This window comes from Crassostrea angulata, chromosome 4 (genome assembly GCF_025612915.1).
Source record: "Crassostrea angulata isolate pt1a10 chromosome 4, ASM2561291v2, whole genome shotgun sequence".
NCBI classification, from domain to species: domain Eukaryota; kingdom Metazoa; phylum Mollusca; class Bivalvia; order Ostreida; family Ostreidae; genus Magallana; species Magallana angulata.
Window position 1 is genome coordinate 33,982,392 of NC_069114.1, and position 19,567 is coordinate 34,001,958.

At 35.9% G+C, this 19,567-nt stretch overlaps 2 protein-coding genes across 2 annotated transcripts; both read right to left on the reverse strand.

Annotated features, from left to right (window-relative positions):
- Window positions 1-5,338: 5,338 nt before the first annotated feature.
- LOC128180623 (golgin subfamily A member 6-like protein 2) lies at window positions 5,339-7,158 on the reverse strand. The gene has a single exon (XM_052848765.1). The coding sequence runs from the start codon at window positions 7,156-7,158 to the stop codon at window positions 5,455-5,457; it is 1,704 nt and encodes a 567-aa protein (XP_052704725.1). The 3' UTR covers window positions 5,339-5,454.
- Window positions 7,159-13,187: 6,029 nt separating this feature from the next.
- LOC128182235 (uncharacterized protein F54H12.2-like) lies at window positions 13,188-14,570 on the reverse strand. Its single transcript, XM_052850827.1, has one exon. The coding sequence runs from the start codon at window positions 14,568-14,570 to the stop codon at window positions 13,188-13,190; it is 1,383 nt and encodes a 460-aa protein (XP_052706787.1).
- Between the last annotated feature and the right edge of the window lie 4,997 nt (window positions 14,571-19,567).

Here is a 19,567-nt window from a genome sequence, read left to right on the forward strand (position 1 = left end):
ATTATTAGATTTATGTATTTTAAGAGTGTCATAAATTTTGCTAGTTTTCATTTCAAAATTTGTAAGATAATCCAGTTCCTTATCTTTCAATAAATGTTCAGATTTTATTAATAGGCGTTTCAAATCTCTCATGATATTCTTGTCGGGATTTTCTTGTAATTTGACATAAAAGTTATCGTCACTTAGATGTTTAAGAACAAAGGTTTTATAAAAAGTTTTGTCCATACACACAATTGCTCATCCTTTATCAGCTTTTTGAGAATGATTTCATCTTCATTTTGTAAGTTTTGCAGAGCTTTCTTCTGTTTGACGCTTAAATTATGTTTAACAGGTTTTCTGTTTTGTAGTTTTCAGACTATCAATGTAAAATCCAGGAAGCGCTAGTAAATAGAAATTCTGGAACTGTGCATTTTCTTTTTTCTTTTTATTTTTTTTAATTATATATATATAAATAAAGCAGTGAATAGAATCAACAACACTAAGCATCTCCAAAGTGTCGGATTTAATATATAGATACTAAGCCAGTAAACTGAATATATAAAGCACTAAAAATGACTAACGACACGAACAATAGATATTGTCAAATTTTCGGGACTGGTTGTCCCTTCTTCATGACAAAAGAAATACATTACGTGGGAAAAACAAAGAAAACAAAATCTAGTGCTACTATTCAAACTACTAAAGAAACTATAAACAGCACAACTACATTATAAACAGTTTTAGTTCACATTCTTAAAGGACGTTTTTGACAATGCGTCCAATCGCTCTAAAGTAATCAATCGACACACACCTTTTGGATCTCTATGAGCATGTATCCAAATAGCAACCATTAAGACTTTTTACCTGTCTTTGGGCATAAATCAAAATGGAGAGGTCTTCTTTAACATATCAATAGACTATAGAAACGATTCAAACAACTTGACGTCCACAATGTTTATTACTTACTACTATATATTCAATAAAAACTGTCATGTGATCAACAAAAGTCATGTGATCAGCGTCGTTTCTCCGCCTAAAAACGGAAGAAAGAATATCAAAGGCTCCTTTTATACATATATTTTTTTTACCCTTATGGACCCGGTAAGTCTGGTATTATCTTGGATGGATCGCTGCATCATGATGATTTTATACCAATTATCTCCTAGTAAAATGCATTGGAAATCGGGTTTTCAAAAAATGTTTTATTGTATTTATAAACATTTAATTCTTTTCAGACCTAATTGTAGCTACATTAATGCATTATAACGGATTATTTTTCTAATTTTTTGTTAAAAAATATATCATATATGAAAAACACTTATGCAAACTAGGTTCAAGTTAAAAAGCTCAAGTATATATCATAATAATAATTTGCCCTATAATTGACTTTGTCAACAACTATAGACTGTTTCCGTCTTAATATGTACGTGAATAAACTGAAACATTCATCATAAATAAATAGTTTTTCTGTTCTACAAGATGTCTGTGATATTCAAATATTACTTCATTACATTTGTAAATAAAGTTCATGCATACACAGAGCTGATTGGAGTATGTTCAAATGTGTCAGATGGGTATGTAAACTGTATGTAACTGTTAATTAAAACATTTTTCATAGATTGTGTATTTTATATTTATAACAAAAGTAAAACAACATTAACGTCATGTTTTTAGAAGCCGCTTGGAATGTTGTGAAAACTATCGACGCGTTGGGAACTCTTGTGTAGATAATCTGTTTTTGTTATTTTTGTTATCACTTTTTTTTAATTTATACCCGAAAAACGAAATATTAAATGTTTTGCATTATTCATTGGCAAGAATGTTGGCCGGGAACTCATGGGATAGATTGTAGGGACAACTGTCTTCCTATTTTTTACGGCAGATTATGCTAAGAGAAATGCGGCTGTGAACCATGTGATAGAGTCATAGGATGCTTAATTACAACTGGTAAGTGTTTCTACAATACACCTACGCAAATAAATCAATAATATTTAATGATTCAAAATCCGAGAACTGCCAATCTGTCAGATATTGGATAGTTCAATGCGCCTTTGCGTTAACACATATGCAATATTAGTTCGACAAAAACGTTTTAATTCTTAACATTCCAATAAATGCACACTGTGACAAGAAACAAGCATACGCAAAAAATGGTCACTTTATATTTTTGTTATTCATGTAAAAAAAAAGGTAGTTCGTGGCGGGTAGGATGCAGTTGAAATAGAGAATGTGTGACTGGAATTTATGATTTGTTTTGTACAAATGTATCTGATTTCTTCAATTTATAATGATGATGTATTGAAAATAGTCGGCGAAATTGGACATCACTTCTGTTGCGATTCAGTGTATTTGTGTTTATTCAATGTCAATAGTCAATGTACACATACGAATTGTAAATTTGCTGAGTATGAAAAGTATTGGCAAACTATTTGCGATTTGTTATAAAATGTCTTTATAATAGTTGTATAAGTAAATTCTTGACATATATATGTTCATGAAAGGTAATCAATGTATGTAAAAAAAAAGGTTAATTTTTCTTTGTGTTTTATCAAGTTTCAATAAGAATAAAATCATGTCATCGTTTTTTTTCGTGTAATAAAGGTATCACGTACCAATGTATAAGATATTATTATGAATAAATTAAAATATCAAATAATGTATACGTTTCATAGCAATGTACACATACTTTTGTAAAACAATTTGTTTTTAAAACTTTTAAATTTTCGATTTTTTCTGTAGAAATCTTTGTACCATACAGCTGCAGATATAGATTTATTTATCAGTTCATTCTGGAAATTTTATAATGTTAATGATAATTTTATTTCTATTTTATAAATATTTTCTCATATATGTTTTCTTTTAAGGTCTTTTTCTATGCATATATTACAGTATATCCGGAAAATTTCGCGATGATCTAATTTTGGGTTCCTTCGTGATCTCTTTTAAATCGCAAATAATTAAATACGCAGAAATTTTATCCTATATCGTTTTCTATAACAAACTTTTTAAATCGCAAAAAATAACTGATGCAAATTTAAAATATTTCCCATTTTCGCAAATTTTGTGACACGCAAAACAACCCGGATATACAGTATAACACTCATACTAGGTTTTATTGTATTTTACTCACTAAACAAAGAATATAATTATAATGACATAATTGTATTTCGTAAGCAATAACTTACTAAAAAAATTAAAAGTAGAAACAGACTATGAAATTGAGTACATATAACCACATTTGCCAACTGTATCGACACCTTGCTTAAGTCCAAATAGTCATTAAATATATGTATTTTATATCATCAAAAAGAACAATTTGTCGATAATGCAGAGTTTCTTCCTAGTTTGCCTGCATGTTGTAGTTATCGGGCTTTGAATTGGACAATCTTAAAAATATTTCTGATATGAAGTGCGAGAGTAATCAAATGCTGTCGGTCGACAGTTTCGTTGGTTTTCCACAATAGGAAAACAGCGCGCAAAATATTTCTTAATACATGCAAACGTTGTTTTAAGTAGCAGGTAAAGTAGATCTAACTTTATCTAGAAAATAAGCACAGAGGTACAATTATTCTTTGAATTAAAAAAATGTGACGAAAGATATAAATTTTAAATCAATTTTTGGAAACAATACTTTGATAAATCATTATGGATAAATGAAAGATGTATACTATCCATGAATGGATTGTAACCGCATACTCTGGATTTACTTTTCTGGAATAAAATTGAACAATGTGTTTATGCTGTTGAAATTTCGTTGGTACATTTTACCTCTAAAAGCTATCAGTATGAGATATGTTTTCACTATTTATATGATGGGGTGTGATTTTCGGAATCCACAGACAGAACGATGTACACAATGCATTTTGTGTGAATTTGAAGAAATCCTGTTCTCTTTTCTTTAGCAAGATAAAATTTTGGCTGATATAATAACATTAAAAATCTGAGTTTAGAAATCAATTCAACTCAATTCAACTAGGTTAAGCGTGGGCTAATGTACTCTTTCATTAATTGACATACAAAATGATGTTCATTCAAATGATGAAGATTTTTTTCCTTTGAAATTATTTTCTTGGTTTTAATTATTTTGATAATCGTTTTGAAAAAAGTAAGATCCAACGCGTTTTCAGTCGCTTAGGATTCAAATCTTGTTTTATAGCTTCCTTCACCATCATCGGTATGTTGAAGTAAATATAGGTAAATAAATATTGGTTTTTTTAACGATAATGTGTTATTGACTTGTGCATAAAGATATTACATTTGTTTCTGTATATATACTTTTTATATGGTTTAAATATTTAATGATATGAAAACAATATATAAACTATATCTTAAGGCCTAAGTGTAGCTACACTGTGGCTTAAAATGGATAAATTAAATGCATCATAGATATATTAACACTTATGATAACAAGGTTCATATTTGTATAACTCAAGTTTATAATAAGATTTAACTTATCAGAGTTAAATCCATTTATCAAAGGGAAATCATATTTAGATTTCATCATATTAACATTTTATTTTATCATCAACTCGTAAATCTAGGCATGTATTTCACAACTATTATTCCCACAATAATCTGCGCCTCCTGGTATTAGCCTTACCATCGGCCTTAAATTCTGGGCTATTAGCCAATCCCGTGACGTCATTTTTGTACTTGCATCAGTCCTTTAAAAAATTCAAGAGGTAAGACGTGTTTTTGTTTCAGGTTCTGTCAACCATTTTGTTAATGTTTTGGTTATGCCGTCGTTTTGTGTAAATTATTTTGTTACGACGAATTCTTATTACAAATTCTTAATTCTCTGAAACCTTTCAATCGCCGATGACAATTTAAAGATTAGATTTTTTATGGATTTAATCGGTTCGTAATACGGCACATGTAGCAATTGCTCGATCGTGCACGTGTTTTCAAAACATCCGACGATTCTTTGTTTTATCTTACACAATTTATATGTGTTGATTTATTCTTTTTATTTTTAATGAGTAAACTATGCCAAAAAGGAAGGTTCGAGAGGCCCCGCCTGCACCACGTGCAAAGCCGCGCGACCGGAAGCGGGTGCAACAGACAGCGCTGGCTCGGATGGTCCACAGCATAGTGTAAATCTGGTCGATCTATCTGGTCCCCAGCATAGTGCGAATCTGGTTGATTTCCCCACCTCACCTAACCTAAATAGGCAAACCATGTCTACCCATAAGCAACCACCAGCGCTGAACAGGGCACAATAGTAGTATAAGGCCCCTAGATAGGGGGGTCAACTGAGGTCAAATCCAAAATGGCGTCTAATATTATTTAGGTCAAATCCAAAATGGCGTCGGAATAAAGGTAAACAAAGGCAGTATAGACAGAACAAGTCAAATTTTATTGAATTCAAAGCAAATAAATGAACAAATGAACATATATACAGTGTTTAAAGGAGAAAAATGTTAATAAAGAACAAATTTTTTCACTCGGAAACGAATTTTTTTCACTCGGAAACGTTCATTTTCTGATATCACACTCGATTTTGTCAACGCCTTTGAGGGTTTGATCCGTGAAATAGATCGAGAAATAATCATTTTCGTTGAACTTCGCGGCCATGGACCATTTTTCAGTGGCTTGTTCCTTCGGTCCTCCGTTCAGATAGATGTTTGGTCCCAGGAGTTTGTTGAGTTCTTTGATGTTGAGTGGTTTTTTCAGCTGAATTTCCCCGCTGATATTGTGGGTTCTTCCGTTTCTGACGAAGCAGAATTTTTTGCAATGTTCGGTGAAGAGTTCCTTGAGACTTTTGAATTTTTCTTCCGTGGCGATTTTGGGTTCGACATAGATGCTCCATGCTTCTCTTGCTTCTCCTGTGGCTGCTGCTTTCACCCATTCGTCGGCTTCGTTGAAAGTTTCTGTCATATCCTTGATGTGGGGGAGGATTTGGTCCAGTATTTCTGCGAATATTTTGACGTTTTCTTTGTTGTCCATCTTGAGTGCGTCGACTTCTGCTTCCATGAGGGCCAATTTTTCTTTAGCTTTTTGGATTTGTTCATCAGCTTTCCGTTGAATTTCTCGGATGAAAGTTGTGGCTTCTGAGGTATCGTATAAGGGAGTGGCTTGTACTTCATCTTTCATTTTCTGGTTGATATTTTCCATTTCTTTGACATGTTCTTTGTATTCTTGGAGCTCTTTTTCTTTTTCTGTCATTTTTTTATCCAGGACTGTTTCTTTATCTTGGAATTTTTTAGCATTGCTGTCCATATAAGTGAACAAATTGGCCTCCATGCGAGTTATCATGTCATCCTTTTGTTGGAGTTCTTTTTCTTTTTCAGCCAGTTTTTTCTCCAATTCCTTGGATTTTTGTACGTAATCGAAGTCGATCCAAGTTTCCATTTCGCATTCCATGCGTTTCATTATTTCTCTGTTTTCTTGGAGATTGTCCTTCAATTCCTGCAGTTCGTTTTCTTTTTCGGTCAGTTTTTCTTCCAGTGCAGTATTTTTCATTTCTGCTCTCTCTAGTTCGTTTTCTATTATCCAATTGAAGGTTTTTAGTTTTTTGTACTCTTCCTCGGAGAAGAATAGGGGAGGAGCTTTTTCTAGTTTGTGAATTTTTTCTTGCAGGTTTTCGACTTCTTCTTCCAGTTTGTCTATTTCTTTATCCTGTTCGTCATTTTCTTTTTCTTGCTCTTCAATTTCTTTTTCTTGTTCTGCGACTTCTTCTTTCAAATCCTGAATTTTCTTAGTGGCTTTTTGATTTTCTTTGATGGCCTTTTGTAGTTCTTCTTTGGTGATCTGCAGTTCCGTTTCCACGTCTCTTTTCTGTTCTAGTTCTGCTTCAGCCTCTTCCTTCATTTTTTCTGCTAGAATGACGTCCAATTTCAGCCTGTTGAACTCGTTTTCTGGGTAATAGTAATCCTTGAGCAGGTCTTGTATTTTGTCGTAGAGAGATTTTGTGCCTGTTCCGGGTCCAAAGGTTCCTGTCACTAAGTGAGGGTTTTTAGCCAGTCTTCTTTTTTCCTGGATGACTATCATTTTGTAGAATTCCTTGTCTTCCTGCTTTTCTCTTTTCAGTATGTCTAAGTAAGTTTCTCCGCTATCATTTCTGGGAGGCTTTAGAAGAAATGCTGGTTTTTCTTCTGTTTCCTCGGAGGATGAGAATCCAAACTTCTTGGCTGGCTCAATCTCAGTCATTTCTTCTTTGATTTTCTTTTCCTCTGCCATGTTGCTGAATTTCTCTCTGATTTTTTCCACGATAAGGTTCTGAATGCTCTCCATTCAATGGTGTGAGGAACTGAAGAGAAACGCTGTGTTATATACCCTCCGTGTACGTGACTTGAGTCAATGTAGCTGCGACGTAAACAACAGCTGTGTGACCTAGACAGCTGTGTGACCTAGATTATAATACTCTGACGTATCTGTCTAGCGACCTTGATATGAGTTCGTAAACATGTTTTGATGAATATAACTATAGCATTATTAAATATTTTTTTCATTTTGGATCCTTCCCTTGAAAGCGAGAGAGATGAATGTAGACGAAAGCATTTTGTTGAATAAATCTCGTTTGTTGAGATATAAGAGAAAGCGATTGATTGATGAAAATTTAAAACTTTTAAAGAAAAAAAAAGCGGTCAGAAAAGCTGTTAAGAAAAAAGTGGTTTCTGACTTTTACAACGTTAGATTAGACAGGGGGCGACAATCTCGCAAATTTAAAGTGAAACAAAATGTATATACGGTCAGCTTTCGACCTTTCCCTCAGAAATCAGATAGCGGTTTTGTGAAACGTTTATTGAGCGACATGTTGAAAGAAGTGAAAGAGCGCATGCAATGTAATCCTAACGATTATTTGAGATTGAATTTGCGCCATCCCTCTTTAGATTCTGAGATTTGGTATGAATTTACTCAATCAAAGAATTTGAACGAAGCTACTATTTTGAATAAAGTTCAGGCAGTGCAGCAATCGAAAAAAGATTTTACTATTACGGACGGATCTGCTGAATTTGAATTGTTTCACGTCAAATATCCTCAGGGAAGCGGAGGTCAAAAAGTCAGACATCTACATGCTAATAAAGAGAAGTTTAAGAAAGGAAAAAGATCTGTATTGAAAATTAAAAATGTAGGTGATCATCTCTGTCTCCCTCGAGCTATTGCTGTAGCTCGGTTACACAGTCAGCGCCCCTCGGATCCCTTGGAATTGCCCCGTTGGAAAAAACAGTGGGATCGTATTAAAAGGAATGATATTCTTTCCCCCCAGCAGAAAAAAGAAGCTTTAGAGTTGATGAAAAAAGCTCATTGTGATGCTAATTTGCCCTGCGGTCCCGAGGAATGGAACAAGTTACAAGAAGTATTGCTTCCTGAATATCGATTGAAAATATTTCAATTTAAAACGGTCTCTTCTCGACTGAAATTAGAGGCTATTTACAAAGGAAAAGGAAATGGAAAATGTTTGAATGTTTTGTTGGATGATGAACACTACGATACTATTTTGTCTATGCCTGGATTGACCGAAAACAAATATTACTGCGATTATTGCGATGTAGGTTATAGTCACATTGAAGATCATAGAGTCAAATGTCCTTACCTTTGTTCTTTTTGTTTGGGGGACACCCCATGTATTTCCGATGGGAGTAGCATTGTTTGTTCTGATTGTAAGGGGTATTTTAAAAGCAAGATTTGTTATCAGAGACATTTAGAGTCTTACAGTAAAAACTCTGAAACTAGTGTATGCAGTTTAATGGATCGATGTTCTCACTGTCAAAAATGGATGAGTAAAAAGTTACTCCCTTATCACAAATGTGGGGACGGAAAATGGTGTAAGATTTGTAGAGAAATGGTCGAGAAAGATCACCAATGTTTTGTTCAAGTCAAACCTACTCTGAAAGAGAGAGGGAAAAAACTTCAAATGTACATTTATTTTGATTTTGAATGTACTCAAGAAAATGGAACTCACGTCCCTAATTTATGTGTAGCTCATCGTGTGTGTCAGCATTGTGATCATTTAAAGGTAGATCAGTCCTGTTCTCACTGTGAACATTTAGGCCCTCGACGCCATTTGTTTCGTGGTTCTGAAACTTTGAAACAATTCATGGAATGGCTTTTTCAGGCCCAGCCTCACGCTACACAAAAAAGTCAATCTCAGCTTTTGCACGAAGGGGCCATTGTCATAGCTCACAATTTCAAGGGATACGATGGGCAATTTATTTTGAATTATTTGGTGCATACTGCATGCATAACTCCCTCGGTGATCATGAACGGAACTAAGATTTTATCGATGGAAGTTCTTGGTTTGAAATTTATAGATTCTTATAATTATTTGCCTTTTGCTTTATCAAAAATGCCTTCGGCTTTTGGATTTGAGGAAATGAAGAAAGGATATTTTCCCCATTTTTTTAATACGGAGCAAAATCAGAATTATGTGGGTCCCTATCCCCCCGCTTCTTATTACAATCCTGACGACATGACTTGTTCTGGACGAAAAGCGTTTTATGATTGGTATCGGCAACAAGAAGGCAAATTGTTTGATTTTCAAAAAGAATTCGTAGATTACTGTATCTCTGACGTAGACATTTTACAACGATGTTGCGCTCAATTTAGAAAGACCATACAGAGTTTGGTACAAGTCAATCCTTTTCAAGAAGCCATTACTTTTGCCAGTACTGCTAATTTAGCCTATCGAAGAGGATTCATGCCGGAAGACAGTATTGCCATCATACCGAATTTGGGATACGACCCAGCCCGACAATTTTCAATGAAAGCTTGTCGTTGGTTAGCTTGGATGAGTCGAGACGGGCGGCGGATTTATCATGCTAAAAATGGGGGAGAAATAAATTTAGGGCCCTATACCGTAGACGGGTACGATCCAGAATCGAATACCGTGTACGAATTTCATGGATGTTACTGGCACGGTTGCCCTCAATGTCATTCTGATTTAGAGAATGAAAATCATCCTCATCGAGTCGATTGTACTTACGGGACGTTGTACGAACAGACTTTAATTAGAGAACATCATTTGAGAGAACAGGGGTATAAAGTAGTTTCTATTTGGGAACACGATTTTGATTTGGAAATGAAAAATAATTGTGAATTGCAAGAGTTTGTGGGCAATTTAAATTTTCAAGATCCTTTGAATCCTAGGGAAGCTTTGTATGGGGGGCGCACCAATGCCACGCGTTTATTTTGTACCGAGGGAGACATGAGATATGTAGACGTTTGTTCTTTATATCCTTTTGTTTTGAAACATAGACCTTTTCCCATGGGTCATCCAGAAATCATCACGGAGAATTTTGAGGAGATTTCTAATTATTTCGGGTTGATTCAATGTCAGGTTTTACCCCCTCGGGGTCTCTATCATCCCGTTTTACCCTATCGTACCGGAGGAAAATTATTGTTTCCCTTATGTCGTACTTGTGCCCAAAAACTTTGTCAAGATCCTCAGTATCGCTGTCAGCATACAGATTCTGAACGCTGTATTACCGGAACTTGGGTGACTAGCGAACTTCAAAAAGCCTTAGAATGCGGATACCAGTTAAAGAAAATTTACGAAGTATGGCATTTTCCAGAAAAAAGTCAGGATCTCTTTCGCAGTTACATTGACACGTTTTTGAAAATCAAACAGGAAGCCTCTGGATATCCCCCCGATTGCGAGACCGAGGAACAACGGGTAGCTTACATCCGCGACATATTTGATCGAGAGAAATTGATGTTGAACCCTATAGAAATCGAGAAAAATCCCGTGAAACGAACTATTGCCAAGTTATTTTTGAATTGTTTGTGGGGAAAATTTGCTCAGCGCCTTCAATTACCTAAAATCGAATATTTGAACGAAGAAGAACAATTGACGAGAATGTTACAGGACAGCACTCTTGAAATCAAAGGAGTTGAGTTATTAAACAACTTAGAACAACCCGAACGAGATTTGATTTTAATTAATTATCTGGAAAAACAAGATTTCATCGAAGACTGCCCCTTTGGAAACGTGGTGTTAGCTGCTTTTACTACTGCTCATGCTCGTTTACATTTATACGACACCTTAGAAAAATTAGGAGATCGGGTTCTTTATTTCGATACCGACAGTATTATTTATCAACACGTAGAAGGGTTGTATAATCCTACTATAGTCAATAGTTTAGGAGGATGGACCGACGAATTGGAGGGAGGTCATATTACCAAATTCATGTCTGGTGGCCCTAAGAATTATGCATTTGAAACAGATACTGGAAAAAGCGTGCAAAAAGTCAAAGGCCTTACTTTGAATCATCGAGCTTCTCAAATCGTAACCATGAAGGCTTTAGAGAAAATGATTTTTAAAGAATTGGATGAAGTGACGGTCACTTATCCTCATAAAATCCAGAGAACCAAGAGACATGAATTATTGACCAAACATTTTACTAAGAAATATCAAATTGTATATGATAAACGGCAGATCATTGATGATTTTAAGACTCTTCCTTTTGGTTATTAAACTTGTTTGTTCGAATAAAATATATGAAAAAAATATCACCTCTTGTTTTATTTCTTAGGACCAGAGTCCTCTTTATATGATAAAATAATAAACAATGGATTTCAAATGCAAAAAAAACTTTTAATTGGAAACTCAGCAAACAAACATACAACATATTTACATGATTTTTGAAAGACATTTAGTAATGAGAAAAAAACATATTTACCATTAATGATTAAAGAATCCAAAAAAAACTTCACGTATATACACAGATTGATTTTTTTTCACACGGATTTCACACGGATTTCACATATTTTTAATTCTTTCCATCACTCTGCACACTTGGAGCAGTTTCAGGAGTTCCTCGTTGTTCCCAAGCATTTTCATTTTCAGGTAAGACTGGTAGAGTAATTGTCTTTTAGCATCTCGTAGTTTTTTCCTACTTCTTTCTTCTTCTTGTTTTTCCTCTTCTCTTTTTCTTTTCTCTCCTCCCAAACGGTTGACCATTTTGCTGTATGTTTCGCAATTCAGCCATAATCCCGTCAATTCTTCTTTGGCTTTCCCGTAATCCGTACAAATTTTGTAAACCCCGCTTACTTTGTCTGCTTTGGCTCCCTCGATTTCCTCCAGCTCCTGTTGACTCATGTTTTCTACCAATTTGTCCGTGTCGATGTCTTCTGCCATAGCTTGCATCTCGATCCAGTCACCGTCCTCTTCAGTACCAGTGAGATCATTTAATATTTCTTGGAAATCGGATGCGACCACTTCTAAGGGGGTTTGATCTGTTCCCTCCTCCATTTTCTCCACCACGAAAATTTCTGTCTCCGCCTCTTTTCCTTCTTCTTCTATTTCCTCCTCATCTGTTTCTTCTTCTTCTTCTTTCTCTCTCTCTTCTTCTTTCTCTCTTTCTTCTCCTTCTTTCTTTTCTTCCTCCTTCTCTTCTTCTTCTTCTTCTTCTTCCTTCTCTCCTTCTTTCTCTTTTTCTTCCTCCTTTTTTATCAAATAAAGTTTCTCTGGTTCCATCTTCTCTACTTCCATCGGTTCAAATATTGAGGGAGGACATTCGACTTTTGGCATCATGTATCCAACACCGCCGTCCGCTAAGGGTACCGCGATTATAGCTCTTATCTCTCCTTCCATTTTATTGTTGCGTTTTACTTTACTGTGGCACTTCCCCATCCAAATTGTGACGAATAATGATTTGAGCTGTCTTTTTATATCCTCTCAATAACGAAAGTAGTTTGTTTCTCGGTACTGGACTACGTGACGTGTCACAGCCAGGTGTTTCATTCACGAGCTGAACTAGGTGCCCTCTCTTGCCAAGTCTGATCGTAACTCTTACAGCATTGACCTTTGTGCGTTTTAGGCTTTTTATAGTTTTCATTGAACCATTGTCTCACGTAGCGATCTGTTTGTTTTGGTGTCCAGTGTTTAGGAAATAATTGTTTTAATACTTTACGGCCTCTTCTATGACGATGATGTAAAAAATAGACACAATATTCCCCGCACACTTTACTTGTAAAATCTTGATAACGTCTTCCATTATATATCATGTGATGACTGTTTCTTTCAATAAATTCTTGAATTTCCTTATACAAGGGGGGAAATCCATAAGAATCGAAATATTCGATCGTATCTCCGTCTAAATATAAACACACCCAATGAGCTCCCGGTTGATCTTGAGGATCTGTGTTTATGACCATGGCTTTTTCTTTAAAATTTAAATGTTTAGGAATGATATCTAGGGCATAGACACCTGCAAAAGAAGATCCTAAATCTGCCTTTAAGACTTTTTTCAATTGATAGGTATCCATTAATAATCAGTGCTGACTTCTCTTTGTTTGTTGATTTCTAGCACGTTATCAAATTCAGCGTAGACTAAACAATTCAGAGTTTCTTGCGTGTTTTCTGCAAATTGAATTTCGATTCTCAAATTTCCTGTTTCAATCAGATGAAACTTGTCTAGTTGTGCCTCCGGATCTTTGGTGAAATCTATACACCACAAGGTGTAGCCGTCTTTATACTCGTCGAAACTAATTCCTGGGGCCCAATCGGCACCGAATTTTCCCAACCCTTGATACAGACTCAAGTAAGATCTGAGATACAAGTCGTTCTCGAAATCCGGCTCAAAGGGTCGGGTACTGATGGTTTCTCCGTTGATGGTGACATCTAATCTTTTGACTTTGGCGTTTTTGAAATTGAACGGGTTTTTAGTACTAGTGCCATTGAAAGCGTCATTAGCTACCAGACCCAAAACGATTCGTTTTGGCATTTGCCCTTGAAACAAATGATCGCTGATTTTGGATTGGGTTCCTGTAGGAATGGTGAACGTTTTAACGTCTACCCGTCTTAGGGGATACTTGGCCGTTTCTACGTTCAACCTCTCGTTGACAGTATTCAACACGGCTGCAGTAGGTCTGACTTTTCTGACCCACAGTAACACGTTCAGAAGTTTTATTTTTCCTGTACTCCCTGCCAAAGTCATCATGTAAAAATCAGACTTTGTTCGGTTAAATCTCAAACGAATATCTACTCCGTTGGGAATGAATTTGTCCTGTTGAAAGAGATCTAGATACAGACGATCGATTAAAGTAATCTTTTTGCTGTCGTGGATGACATTGTGGCGCTTTCTCAACCCGTCGTTTTGAGAACCGGCTGGATAGCTCAGTGCCATATTTGCAGGAGTTATGGTGATTTTGTCACTAGCCACAGTATATTCTGATTTACCTAGAGTTGCAGTCGCTGTATTACAATCATCCATATGTCCTGCCGTGTCTTTTTCCCACAGACTGCAAGCAAACATTTGAGAGTCTAAGGTTTCGGGTCTGTAAGAAAGTAATTTCTCTAAATAGGCTTTGTAAGGATAGGTATCTGTTCCTGGGGTAACGATTTTACCATTCAGAGTGAGATCGATTTCTGAGAACAAAGAATGTATGATGTTATTCACGGGAGTGGATTTTCCCGCTAATCCCTCTAAATTAGTGCCATCGGCTTTCGTGAATTTACAAACTATTTGTAAATAAGTCTGTGAGAGATCTATGTATTCGTCTCCCTGTCCCTGAATATCGAATTCAATGGGAGCTGTATCGGAATCGAGGGTACTGGAAATGGGATAATATTCCATCCATTTCGATTCTTCCAAGGCTATGTTGGTGGGGGGAACCTGGAACAATTCTAAATTGTCCATCCCACACATGCATGACTCTCTGTGCATCATTTTTGAAGGTTAAAAAAAGTGTGTGTGTGACTTTTGAATTAAGGTACTCGACTGTCTAGGGTGAGGGGTCTGACTCTCTTTTTATAGGGTGGGGGCATTGGTCAGTCAAAAATATCCATGAGTCTTGCTTTTTTACCTGTTCCCACTTTTATTGTTCTTTTTCTTTTTTTAGTAGGTCCTCCCTTCGCTAGAATTGTTTTCTCTAAAATTTTTTCTGCTTTTTGAATGCCTTGTATGGCTCGGGCAACACCCGCTTCTTTTATATTTTTTCCTTTCAGGACATCTATGCCTGTTTTAGCAGCAGTCTGTATCGCTTGTTTAGTTCCTTCTTTAATGATTTTTTTAGCGCCTCTTTCAATTCCTTTTTTTATTCCTTTTTTAATTCCTCTTCTTAATAGCGATCGGGTTCCCTTTTTAATTAATTTAGGGAGTTGTTTCATTCCTCCTTTGACTAGGTCACTGACTACTCCTTCGCCTCTTTGTTTTCTTCTTCTTCTTCTTTTTCTTGTCCCACTACCCCATTGATTTGGCATTAAGAGATTAACTCTTCGCTCAATAGCTGAGTCTAGCTTATTTTTTATCATTGGTATCACTTTACCACTAAGCAATGAACCTATGATAGGAGATCCCATAAGGGGAAGCTTTTGTCTTAGAAGACTATCGGCTAAAGGAATAGCAATATTTTTAAGTCTATTACTACTCCTGACTCTTAAATTATGTAAAATGGTATTTTTACTGGTGTTCAGGCCTTGAGTTATGGCATCTCTGACTCCTACCCCACGTAAAAAAGCATTTTTACTGACGTTAAAACCTTGTTTTAGGGCATCAGTCACGAAACCTTGGCCCGTTTGTTTGTTTTTTTTCTTTCTTATCAAACCTCCAACAAAATCTCCGACGAGAGGTGCTAAGGCACTGGCCGCTACGGACCCTCCTAATTTAAGGAGAGTACCTAAGCCTCCGTGACCTCTTTGGTGTAATAATCCGCTATAAACATCCATCAAGACTGAAAAATATACTTAGTGATTTCTCTTTTTATATCATTTTTGAATTAGGGTCTGTTTCTATATCTGTATCTTCTTGCTACTATTCTTCTTCCTCTCCCTCGTTGAGGGAGTAATCTAGAAGAAATTCTAGAAAGTGCCATTCCTGCTACCGTGGGGGCAAGAGCACTCATTAGAGCTGGTAGTAATTGTACAAATCCTCCTTTCTGACCCCTTCTTCTTCGTCTATGTCTATAGGCCATGTTGATTGATAATGAGGTCAAATTATAAATAACTCTCTATTTATATACTCTCAATATCGTCTGATACATTCAATACACCAACTAAATATCAAAATTGTCGATAGTGTTAGAGTAACAATCAGAATCCACAGCTCCATGTTTAAAAGGCTTTTTTAAAATGAAGTTTTACCACCGTTCTTCCACTTAAAAAAGGAAATACGGCTCCTAAAGGAGTTCTGATCTGAATGTCAATCATGTCAAAATGTTTCTTACTCAATTTCAAATATTCTACTCTTCTGGGTTCCCACGTAAATTGGTATTGATCCCAACTTGGGGGGTAACTTGCGTGGATGGGGACCACTCTCAGCAATTTTAATTGATTAGATCCTACGATCTGGGGTTCTACGATGTCGCAGTAAATGAATAATTGTTTCAGGTTTACTGATAAGTCAAGGCTGTAACGAGGATGATAAGCCACGTTGATCCATTTGGTATGACCAGCCCCTAACTCTGCATCTTTCTTTCCCTGAGCTTGATTGTACATTGTAGCTAAAGCAATAAATTTGCCAACGTCATGGTTACTTTCAAGAAAAAGAGCAGCATTATCAAATCCAAATTTATAAGCTAAGGAGATAGGAAAACGAATGGCAAAAAGGCATTCTTCACGTAATTTCCTTCCATTGATATGATACTCTAATCGGTCAAAAGTCTTGTCGTGAAACAACTGCAGGTTATTGTTAGATAGTATTCTCTCTTCTATTTTTTCTGTTTGTTTAGCTAATGCTTTTCTTGCCTCGTCTGCACTTAAATTTAATAGCTGATCTTTTGTCAATCTTTGTTGTGGAACACCGCCACCACACTGTATCCACAGTCTTCTAAACGTTCGTTGCAGACCCAGATTGATTTCATTAATCAGTTCGTCAACATTAGCATACTCTCCACTTTTAAAAAAAATTCTATGAATGGTCATTTTCGTATCCTCGGGTGGGATTTTTTTATTAGCATCGCTTTTCTTAAAATTATTATTATAAAAAGAGTCCTTCCAGTCGGTCATAGGTAAGATATTTTTCAGATTAACAGCCTTTAATTGTTCCTCTCTAAATCGCTCAGTTTTGCCTTGGTCTGGATTATCTATCATGTTTTGATATTTGTTTTCAAAGAGTACATCTACATAGGCCTCGCTTTCTGAAATGTTTTCAATACTACTGGGATATTGAACTTCAGTGAGACCCACTTCCCATTCACCATCCGTTAAATCTACGGTTTGAGGTAATAACGTTTTAAATTGGGCCAGAGTATTTTCTGGAAATGTTTTATGGGACCCATCACTGGGTAAAGTCATGAAAAAACCTTCTCCTGCATCCATGATCAATTCAAAATGAATAAAAAATAAAATTACAAGTTTATTTATATATGAACAAATTTTAATTCAAACATACAACACAAATTCAGAAAAAAAGTTTTTTAAACATGAGAAAGTTTTTTTTTAACATTCACTTCGTCTCCATGTCTTCATTTTTCTCTTCCATGACCCTCTCCATTTTCTGGGCGGCTTTTTCATCAATCTCGGGAAAACGTTCTTTGACATCTATGATTCCTTGAGCCATGGATTCGTGTTCAATTTCTTTGGCTACGGATCTCGGTTCAAAGGGAGGAAGATGATCAATGGGAAAAGGTTTTCTCATATACAGGTACTCGACAGGGTCACAACAATCCACATAAGAGTATCCAGCTCTTCTAAATTTTTTCAATTCCATTAAAGTTTTCCCCAGTCGGTTTCCCCATTTTGATTCGTACATGGTCCACATTGGCTCCTGACGGTAAAAGGCTGCTTTTATTTTGTACTTGTACTGGTTATACTGGGTTTTTCCAAAGACCAGAAAGTGTTTAGGCAATACGACTCTCTTGTACAAATAAGCCTGATCATGCTCTTCCATTAAATCACGCTCCTTTAAAAAATCTTTGTAACAGGCGGTCTTGGAAGGTAGCCATTCTCCCTTGTGAGAAGCCTTCTTGTCTGTTCTTCCGTGGTAGGCACATTCAATTTTCCAACGATATTGATATCTTCGACTCATTTTGGTCAGTATGCCGATAACAGCTCAGAGTGTTCTTTATATGGAGGTTTTTTCAAGGTTAAATGACGTCAATAAGGGACCCCCAGGTGTTGTTGTTGTTGTTTGTTGTTATTGTTATGGTAGGTCATGTTTAGACTTGGGAGGGCTGGGACTGGGCATAATGTACCCCATGACCGAGCTAAGAATAACCATCCAGAAATCTCGATTCGTATCGTGTAAGGCTAACATTGCAATAGAGGCAATAATTAAAGTAATACAAATCAATAATTGAGCAAAAAAGATAATTTCAGCTCTAGGTATTTTTCCACAGCATAGTTTCCAATGTTCTATTTTGGAAGAATGAGATCCGATTGGGGTATCCATGAATCAAAACTGGAAGGATATCCCTTCCAACTCACTTTGACAAGAGAAATGGATTTTTTTCCAACCCGTCCCTTTTTATAGCCTAAAATTTCATCCACTTCATAGACTTCGTCTTTTTTAGTCACTTTCTGTAATTCAGATTCGTAAAAAGTGCCTTCTAATTCTTCTCCGTTAAAATCTTTTACCTTATATCTATAAGGTACAGATTCCTGGATTAAACGAGATACTTTAAATATCTCTCGAGTCCAATTCGGTAAATAACCTTTTTCAAAGGTACGTTTAGCTTTACTGATTCTCACTCGATCTCCGTCTTTAAACTTAGGTTTTTTAAGACTTATTTTCTTATCGTACAATGTTTTCCACACTTCTAACACATTGGAGGAATTGACCTCAGCAGGAGCTCTCTTGATACTTCGATGGTAACTGTGATTATAAGCATATACTAAATCGGGTAAAATATCCACATAACGTCGAGTTTTTTGACGAGTGAAATACCGCCACATTCTTCCTTTCAGAGTACGTTGAAATCGTTCTACGATACTGGCTTTAGTTTCTGCATTTCGGGTAGTAAAAAAATGAATGGATTTAAAAGCACTTATAAATTCCTTGTTGGTAAATTCCCGTCCTTGATCTGATTGAATGCGAAGAGGTTGTCTGCCGTCTTGTTTAATAATTTCCTTTAATCCCCGAATCATTTCTTTTCCCGATTTCTGTTTTATGGGTACTACCCAGGCATATTTAGATAACACATCAATAGCACACAGTAAAAAAGTATAACCGTCATTGTCTTTTTTTAATTGAGAGACATCCGCTAAATCTAATTGCCATTGTTCGTCGATACCGGTCACTCTCGTTTGTCCTCTTATGAATTTTCTTTTTATGGGTTTATGCAGAGTATAAGCTTCTTGTTCTTTGAGCCATTTTCTAATTTCAGATAAAGAAATAGAATAGCCTTTGGCCCGTAATTGGCGATATAATGACTGTACTCCGCCATACCCTGTTTTAGGATCATAATAAATATTTTCTAACACAGAGTCTATATTCTTTTCTTTTTTCTCTTCTTTTTTTATTTTCTTAAGACGTCCCATCTAAGAGTTTTTCTTTGTCTTCCTATACCAGAGGGTTGAGAGGGAGAAAAAACGTAGTCTAAGATGTCACTTTTTTTCTTTCTTTTAGGAGTCATAAAAGTACTACTAGGGGTAATACTAGAGGCATCGTGAAATCCAGTATCATCATCATCCTCATCATCATATTCTTTTAGGGGAGCAAGGGCTCTAGGTGTTATAGGGGTACTGATTTTTCCCGGTCTTTCCATA